This window comes from Chenopodium quinoa, unplaced genomic scaffold (genome assembly GCF_001683475.1).
Source record: "Chenopodium quinoa cultivar QQ74 unplaced genomic scaffold, ASM168347v1, whole genome shotgun sequence".
Taxonomy (NCBI): Eukaryota; Viridiplantae; Streptophyta; class Magnoliopsida; order Caryophyllales; family Amaranthaceae; genus Chenopodium; species Chenopodium quinoa.
This window is the reverse complement of record NW_018743292.1, coordinates 6,397,942-6,407,647: the sequence shown is the minus strand read 5'-3', so window position 1 is coordinate 6,407,647 and position 9,706 is coordinate 6,397,942. Positions and strand designations below refer to the sequence as shown.

Genomic DNA, 9,706 nt, shown 5'->3' with positions numbered 1-9,706 from the left:
AAAATGATCTCTACTTTCTTTAATAGCATCCAATTTCCTTTCATCATCATATTCTTCTTAATTGTTGGCTTGTCAAATGGTGAAGCCGTAAACTATAAAACATGCTCAGCTCCATTCTCTTGCGGGCAAATTAAAAACGTCCCGTACCCGTTTTGGGGAGGGAATCGTCCTCAAATTTGTGGGATCCCAAACTTTGGGTTCAATTGTGGTTGCGATGTGAAAAAAAATTATCCCACTATGAATTTTGCTCATAACGGATATACTATGTTGAGCGTACTTAATATTGATACGTCTACAAACACCATGTTAGTTTCCCTAGATAATTTGATTAAAAAATGTTATTTGTTCAATACGAACAAGGTATCATTGCTTCCCAATTTAAAGCCAGCCAAAAATTACAAGATAACATACTTGTACTATGGTTGCGCTAGTTGCGTCTCTAGGTACCGCCCTTACTACTCTTTTAATTGCTCCAACGATGAAGACGGTACCCTTAGTAGTGTTTATTACTTTGGAGGCCCTTCAGCGCCTTCAGTGTCATCAGACACGGGTAAATCGTTGTCCTCGTGCTTGTGCAGCAACAAGATTTATGTTGCGGTAAGCGAGAGAGGGTTAGACGAGCTTAGAAGCACAAATGCCACTCTTCGAAGTATTTTAACCACGCCCATTAAGATGGAGTACATGGCCAACTTCACTGCTTGTTCTAAGTGCGAAGAGTCTGGTGGCAGATGTGGTTCATATCCTTCTTCGGATGAGTTTGTGTGTTACTGCCGAGATGGTCCTTGGTCGTTAGCATGTTCTCAATCAGGTACGTGCATATTTGCCTACTCCTTCTGTTTTAAAATAAATGTGACTGTTGCACTATTTACATACAGCGATTTAACCAATGGGAGACTAATTATAAGTTAAACTAAAGACATTTTTATCTACGTTACATATCAATTTAACCAAACTCTACTCTTATGTGTGCAGGTGGACGAAAAAAATCTACTGCCAATAAATATGGTTAGTGCTCCTTTCTTCTGAACTCATACAAGTCATACTTGACATCTCGATCATTGATGACCATCAACCTTTATGTAATTTCTTCAAGTAATTTTTCACCATCAAAACAATGCCAAAGGGAATGTGACATACAAATGGTACATAATATGTGGTTTGGACCTATGGAGTAATTTATAAATTCCTCTTTATTATTCAGTGTTTTTGGCTTTTGCAAATTGCATCTGTACTTTGTATAATGTTAATAAATTAAAGCAAAAAAAACCTAATTTGGGCAAATGTAGTAAGTGACCTTAGTGATTGCACCTTCCAACCTTAAGATTGGGGGTTTAATTTTCGTTAGAGACACTTTAAGGATGAGAATCCTTTATCTTTCTCTCCCACTTTTAAAGTGTCTGGCGCGCAAATATTGGACCAAAAATCGTGAGGGTTGAGATCTGATCAGGGTCCTCTTTATCTTTTTTTTTTTTTTTTAAAAAAAAAAGGTACTCCGTAGTGACCTTAGTGTAGTTCATTGTGACTACAATAAGTACGAGCTTATTATGAGTTGCCTAGTGTACCGATTAGTGAGAGAAGCTAATTCAGTAGGATATTTCTTCTTTTAAAAAAAAAGTATACTACCCTTCGTTCTCGAAAGATTTTACCATTACTATTTGCACACAAATTAATGTAATTGGTGAAAGTGTTGATGTGGTGGGTGAGTGAGTGTAAGAAAATTGTGAAAAAAATTAAAATGCATGGGTAGGTGTAAGAAAGATTGTAATTAGAAAGATGGATAATGAAAGACAATTGGAAAAAGAATTCCATATAAGAAAATGAGTGGAAATATGTTTTGAAAAATAGAAAAATAAGTGTACAGAACTTTAGGAATGAACTAAAACGGAAAGCATAAAGAACTTGTAGAAACAAATATGGTGTTGTTTGGTTGACATGGGAACTGAGTTCCCATAGGAAATTATACTTCATGAAAAGTAATTTCCCTTGTCTATTTTCTCGGAATTACCTTAAGTTTGTTTGGTTGATAATGTAGGAACTTTGATTTCCTAAAGATTTATTTCCTATGTTTTGTTAGTTAATTTGACAATTTTTTATTTAAGGTAACAAATTTGGAGAGAGAAAGAAAGAGATTAAATTATTAGTGATAATAATGCAAGTAAGCCCTACAATAATCATGAGAATTGTGACTTATCAAGGGGGGCTTGGTAAGTGAATTCCCATGTTTCATGGGAATTGAAACTTCCCTTGAAATTTCCATTTCCCCCACTTTGATAAATTTGTGCCAACCAAAAAACACATGCTATATCCATTTTCTAGGAAATAGAATTTCCCATGCTTTTTACCTCCAACCAAACAACACCTATAATAATGCTCGGTATGCATTTGTCATGAGCCTGTAACGATACTCAAATTTTCTTTCATTTTAATTATTTTAACTTGCAACTTAACCCTTTGACACACAGTTTAACAAATATGGAGTAGATATTCAAAATCAAATTACATTCTCTAATCTTCTGCTCTATATTATTGTCATGGTGCAGGGGCTGGTGTAGCTGCTTTATTACTAGGAATAGTAATGCTGGTAATTTTTCTGTTCATTTGGAAAAGCAAAAAACGAAAAACAAATAAATATTCATTCCTATGGAGTAGAAAAGCAATTGGGGATCATAATATAGCAACCTTTTTAGAAAGCTATGGATCCTTAGCCCCAACAAGGTACACGTACGCAGATATACGAAAGATGACCAATTCATTCAAAGATAAACTTGGCGAAGGAGGTTATGGAAGTGTTTACAAAGGAAAATTATACGATGGTCGCGTTGTGGCGGTGAAGAAATTGAAGTATTCAAAGGGTGATGGAAAAGATTTCATCAATGAGGTATTGAGTATGAGTAGAACTAATCATGTCAATGTCGTCATTCTTTTAGGTTTTTGTTTCGAAGGAAACAATAGAGCTCTTGTAGTTGAGTTCTTAGCCAATGGATCTCTTGAAAAGTTTATGCACGGTAGAGAGATTGACGAACCATTGCAATGGGAAACCATGTTCAACATATCAATTGGAATCGCCAAGGGACTAGATTACCTACATAGAGGTTGCAATACGCGAATATTGCACTTTGACATTAAGCCTCACAATATTCTTCTTGATGAAGAATTCCGCTCAAAGATTTCTGACTTTGGGCTAGCCCGATTGTGTTCACAGAAGAATAGCATAATATCAATGTCGGAAGCTAGAGGGACCATTGGATACATTGCTCCTGAAGTTTTATGTAAATATTATGGCAATGTTTCCCATAAATCAGATGTTTATAGCTATGGGATGATGCTATTGGATCTAGTATGTGGTAGACAAATTGGCAACAATGAAACTCAAGGCAACAGTGAAATGTACTTTCCTGAATGGATATATAATCGACTTGAGCCTGTGGAAGACGTTTCAATTCACGGGGTTATAAATGGCGATAATGAGGTAGAGAGAAAGATGATTATAGTGAGCTTATGGTGCATACAATCGTATCCCGCCAATCGGCCATCTATGAATCGAGTTGTAGAAATGTTAGGAGTGTCGTTGGAGTCTTTACAAATACCTCCTAAGGCAAATTGTTCTTCCCCAACAACATTTGTGTTTGGTTCTTCGCCTATGGTAACCACTCGAGACAATTTTTGTTAACCATACATGTAAATTGATGCTAATGAATTATATTATTGAAAATTGAATTGCATAGTACACGAGGGCGGGTGTACCATGCTCATGGTATACCTGGTGTTAAATGATGCGTTTTTAACATTTTATTTGCAAGCTGTCAGTTTGTTATTTAAAAAAAAAAAAAAATACAATCTCTTTCATAATTCATGGGATTCAACATGATATTCTCCATTTTTACATAACTTCCAAAATTAAATTTCACCATATCTCAATTTCGAATTAAGATAGAGAACAAAGTTTATAGAGAATTTTGTAGAGAGAAAAATACATAGCAAATTATGAGGACATTGTAAACGATGGATCGGCGAAGGTAAGTTAATTTAATTTGTTATGATTTTAATTTCAGAATTTTGCTTATTAGGTTGATTATATTTCATTATTATTTTGCACGATTATTGTTTCGGGGTTTTCTGATGTCCTGCGGGAGAGTTACAATTCCGAGACTGGAACCGGACGCCTGTACCTGCAAAACAAACGGATGCTCCGGATGATTGGAGATCCGCCTCCGACGGTCAAGTTAGTACTTGAATAAGGAGTAATTAATGCGGAAATTAAAGTGATTGAGTCTCTCTAGGTGAGAGTGTTTAATGTGTGTAATCTGCGTTCTCTCCCTTAATGAGGATTAAGGGAGGTATTTATAACCTCGGGAAACGTGCCAATCTAGGTTTAGGTTAACCTTGGGCTGATTGGGCTTCCCTCGGAAGTTGGGCCTAGGTGACCGGCTTCTCCATTAGGCATGGAGTATGCCACGTGTCATGACATAATAAGTCCAGGGTGGATGAATAAGCGTGTGCCACGTGGCAAGCCCTGAGAGGTCCAACTGGAGGACACTTGGCAGGACCTGATTGGCCCACGTGGCGCATTCCGATTGGTGGGAGAAAAATCCCCTAATCATTTGCCCCTCACAGGTGGCACGTGACTGGTCACGTGTTACCTGTGACAGGTATCGCCCTGTAACAGGCGACGACCTGCTACAGGTGTCACTCGGCGAGAGGCCGAGAGATTCTCCCGCCAAAATTTTGAATTCTGGAAGTGACCCTTCGCCTTCTCACTTCGCCTATATAAAGGAGTGTTGACTTCGGTCATTTTCACACTTGAAAACTTTGTAAGAGAACAGTCGGACCCCTGAACTTGCTCTGACATTTTGGACCCTTTCTGCCTACCGCCTGCTCTGACCAGCCGACTGCAAAGGATTTTCAGAACTTCATCAATCGTCACTCGTTCAGGTAACCGTCGGTTCTCTTACTCTTAATTTTCTCTTTACTTTATTCTTTTTTTGAAATGGCACCACGGAAGCACACGACACGACCTAGGTTAGTGATCAGCCGGTCACCGGGGACGGCTGAATCTAGGACTAGGAGTGCCGCCTGCCCTTTTCTGGACCTATCTTTGCCCTTTATACAAAGTCCGACTGTATCTGTGTCTATGCAGAGCATGATGGCCAGAACAAAAAAGACTGCCAGGATCTCAAACTCAGACGGCTCCTCCCACAGGGTGCCGATTAGTGAAACATCTGACCAGGCGCCAGATGTGGAAGTGAAACAAAGCGGCTTGAAAGCCGACAGTTCTGAGGGAGGAGTCAAAGTGACCCCTTCCCATTTTTCAGTTGACAATTCTACATTCTCTCCTGCTCCTTTTAAAGGAGAGGAGGCGGGCCCCTCCGGGAGAGGGGAGGAGTCGTCCTCTTCGGACTCGTCAGAGGACGATTCCGAGTCTAGCTCTTCTGGCCATGCTTCTCTGGACACAAAAGAGAAAAACAGTCGCCTACAAGAGGCGAGGCTTTCTCACGCAGTTGAGAAGGGGGACGATTGGGCGGAGCCATCCGCCTCTCACCGAGAGCAAAATACCCCCTACTACTGCACGGTACCTCGGGGCCGGATCACGGCCATGCAAGAGAAAGTGGAGAGCTTTATCGCAAACCACACAATGGGCCCCAACTTTTTAGTGTTCGTGCCGGATCCAGAAGACACAGTCGTCTGGCCGGCTGGTACCAGTTATGATGGCGCCTGCTTTGGCTGCTACGAGGCGGCCATCAAGGCTGGGCTGCGCTTCCCACTACATCCGGCTGTTCAGCGGATCTTGGATGGGTATGAGTTGGGGTTATGGCAGTTAGCCCCGAACTCCTGGGTCAACGTACTCGGCTATGTGGCCGGGTGCGAACTGCACGGGGTGGATCCGAACTTCGAGGCTTTCGCCCACATGAACTACCTCAGCCGGACCCCTAAGGCAGACGGTACCGGCTGGTATCAATTGACGAGCCACAGGGGCTACCTCGTGACGAGAGGTAAAGCAAACAAATGGAAGGACTGGCGGAGCACCTTCCTTATCATTGAGAGTTCAGACACAAAGCTGAACAAGCGCTTCAACAGGTGGAACAGGAATCCGCCCCTTCTTGCAGGCGGCCGCAGCATGCCGCCTGTTCCCCCCAAGGCTAAGAAAGAGATCCTAGATAAAGGACTCTTCAAAGTAGAGTCGAAGGTGAACTCTACTTCAGGGGTACGAGAGCAAGTACCCCTGCACTGCGTCCCGAGCTTCAAATGGCTCTACGACGAGTACTTTTTGGCCGCCTGTGGCCTCAGCAGTCGGTGCTCAAGAGGTAGCCGGCCTGTCGAATACTCTGTTGTTCCGTGCATTTCTTGTTATGACTTTTATTAACTTTGCTATTTGTTTTTGCAGCGGACGCCATGAGCAAAATTACCGCCTCCAAGACTGCGGCGGCCATGTTGCGGGCCTCCATCATGCAACAGTCTTCAACCGACTCCCCCAACAAGGGGGCACCCTTGGTGGGCTTCGAACCTTTCACTCTCTTTTTGGAGTTGTGTTTATGCATATACTGACTCTTTTCTTATTTTTTTAGACGGGCGCTCCAAGAGCTTCTTCTTCCCAACAGTCAGACCCCAAGGCCCGAAGGACGACTGTTGCGAGCTCTCCTGGTTCTGCCAGGAAACATGCGGCGGCTGAGAAACAGCCGGCCACTTCTTCTAAAACTCCAGCTGGGCCACCTAGAAGTATGAAATTGTCCTTGTAAATTTTAGACTTGCTCCCTCCTTTACTAGGTCTAATCCGTTTGTTTATGCTTGATGCAGCCGGCCCTCAGGAGCCTGACTTGGTCGAAGTGGCCAAGTCTATGATCAAGGCCGTACCTCCAGCTGAAAGGGAGGCGGTCAGGGGTGTCGGCACCCTTGACCTAGACGGGATTGCAGGGGTCCTTGCTGAGGTATACTTAGCATATTTTTGAGTATTTGAATTCCAGGACGCCTGTTTTCTTTTTTGTTTGGAAACTGACGCCTGTTCCCCTTTTTACTTAGGCCCTGCTCCGAGTGAACGGCCTTCGCAAGCCGCTTGAACGGAAGAACAAAGGGGTAAAGGCTGCAAAAGCTATGGCCGCCTCTGACTGTGATAAGGCAATGTTTCAAATTGCCCAAAATGAAGTTCTGACAATTGATATTCTTTATTATCAGGCGCAGGCTACCGCCGCTATCCGGGCTCAGTTAGAGGCGGCCCAGAAGAGGAATAGTGAGCTGGAGGCGACCATCAACAACCTCAAGACCGAGCTGAGACCTCTTCGCCAAAAGATGTCCTCATACGAAACCTTGGAGAAATCCTTGGCGAGCGTAAAGGAACGCCTGGTGACCCAGGAGAAGAGTCTTACTCAGGAGCTCTCTGAAAAGGCCGTGCAAGAAAAGAAAGAGCTGGTCCGGGAGATGATGGAAGACTCTGCTCAAATCCAGCGCATGACTTGGGGCCGCCTCTTCCCCAATGCCGACTTTGCCTCCTGGGAAAAAACGTACCGCCAGTGTTCTGATAGATATAATCAAGAGATCTTGGCGGCTGCTGAGGAAGAGGCGTTGGAGGAGGAGGAGCAGCCGGTAGTGGCGCTTGTGCCGCTTGGGGGTAATGCATCGAAGAAGGATGCAGCTGAAGCCGAGTCCAGCAAAAAGAGTGCTGACCAGGCGGCAGCTGCTAATATTGAAGATCTGCCCCCTTCATAAGCTTTATGTCTTCTTTCCCCGGCCTGCGTGCCGTTTGTTTGTATTTACCCGGCCAGGGGGGCGGGGCTCTGAATATTTTGTCGGTCTTTAATGACCGGCTTCCTTTTAATGAATATTTTTATTTTGCTTCAAATTTGTTTAAGTATTGAATATTCTGATATCCAATTGTACACTATACCGACTGTTTTACATGGCCGATAGTTGCAGACAGGTACGGATAGTTAGTCACGCCGCCTATGCCCCTGGACGACTGGTTGTCTGTTTCCAGGCTAGACGATCAGTCGGCCATTTATCCAATCGGTATTCGAACCATTTTAAAGACTGGATCCCCTTTAGGCAGGCGGTCCTTTCATTTGTAAAATTAACCAAGTAGGAAAGTGGTTTTCTACTTGTCATGTTTTTAGGCTAGAGACTTTAGGCCGTCTAGGCCGACCGTTCCCCGCCATATTTAATCTAGTGTGAACAGGTGCTGTATGAACACCTTTTTAATTTCATACTAAATTTTTAAGGAGTGACCAAGTAAACATAATTGTTACCTAGTCGCCAAGTAACTGAGTAGTAGAGGTATCAAGCGGTGGGTACCGGTTGTTCCCCTTTATTCGCCAATGTTTGTTGGCTTTTAACTCATAGGTTGTTAACCTAGCAGGAGTAGTGGTTGAGAGCCCCTGTTTGCTAAAACAGGCGGACGACTCATACCTTTTAGGCTCCATACTAAGTTTGAGAGAGTGACTATGAGTTAACTTTGGTGTTACTCAGTCGCCGTCACTCCTGCTTGAGTAGTAAAGGTACCAGGCGGCGGAGGCCGGCTGAACCTTTTGATTCGCCAATGTTTGTTGGCTATTAACTCAAGAGGTACCCCCTGCATTTATCCCAAGTAATACATGCGGTCATCTGACTCAGATGTGAACTGCTACCACTGGTTTGGTTAGTGATAAAGTTATCCTTGTCTCAAAAACGGCTACGTGGTTGCCCTTGGGGACAGTCGTATAGGTGCTGTGTAATTAGTTATAGAGCAATGTTCCACCCAAAAGGGAGCTGCTCTCTGCGACGAATTTCATCCGGAGGGATGCCGCCGGACGCCTGCTATGATGTTGGGACATGTCGTATTAGTTTTGAAGATTGGATCAGTTGGCTTGGCGCCTGGTCTGATCATTCGGCCTGTGGCCTTGGTTAGTCCTTTGGTGGACGCAGATGCTAAGTAAGAGGAGGGCAGCTGCCTATTTAGGCACAGGGTCGGCCAGACCACCATCATTTCTAAGCTAAGTATGTGAGGGTGGTCGTCTGTCTTGGAATCGACTGTATGTCCAGACGCCATGCCCCTATGGTGATAGAGTAAAATATTCAATGGAGAGTAGCCGACTGTAAAGGTACAGACGGCATGCCCCTCTGATGATAAAGTGAAATACTCAATGGAGAGTAGGCGACTGTAAATGTATAGGCGACCTGCCCCTCTTAAGTAAGAATAAAAATTAAACATGGAGAGTAGCCGACTGTTTGTCAGTAGGCATGCCCCTCTTAAGTAAAAATGAAAACTGAGTATGGAGAGTAGCCGACTGTTTGTTAGTAGGCATGTCCCTCTTAGTACAAAATTGAATATCAAGTATGCAAACTTTTATTAAGTAGCCCTTGACTATTTATATCATTCAAAAGAAATATTTCTTAAGATTATCTACATTCCAAGTTCGAGGCAACGGTTGGCCGTCTGGTGTTTCCAGACGGTAGGTACCGTCCCTGACCTCTTCACAGATTCGGTAGGGTCCTTCCCAGTTGGGAGTTAGTTTGCCAGACTCATTAGCCCTTCCAACTGCTTCCATTTTTCTAAGTACAAAGTCCCCCACTTTGAGTGGACGCCTGTGTACTTTTTTGTTGTATGATCTAGTCATTCTCAGGCGGTAAATTTCATGGCGCAAGACAGCATTGCCCCTCCTTTCAGGAAGTGAGTCTAATGCCAGGCGCATGGCTTCCCAGTTTGTCTCTTCGTCATATAGCATTACTCGAAGAGTCGGCT

The 9,706-nt window shown here is 43.4% G+C and overlaps 1 protein-coding gene across 1 annotated transcript; it reads left to right on the top strand.

Annotated features, from left to right (window-relative positions):
* LOC110735869 (LEAF RUST 10 DISEASE-RESISTANCE LOCUS RECEPTOR-LIKE PROTEIN KINASE-like 2.1) lies at nucleotides 1-3,670 on the top strand (the record flags this gene model as incomplete). The annotated part of the gene is made up of 2 exons (XM_021916048.1): nucleotides 1-808; nucleotides 2,541-3,670. Coding segments are annotated over 2 exons (1,938 nt in total), but the record flags the coding sequence as incomplete, so codon positions are not given.
* Nucleotides 3,671-9,706: the final 6,036 nt, after the last annotated feature.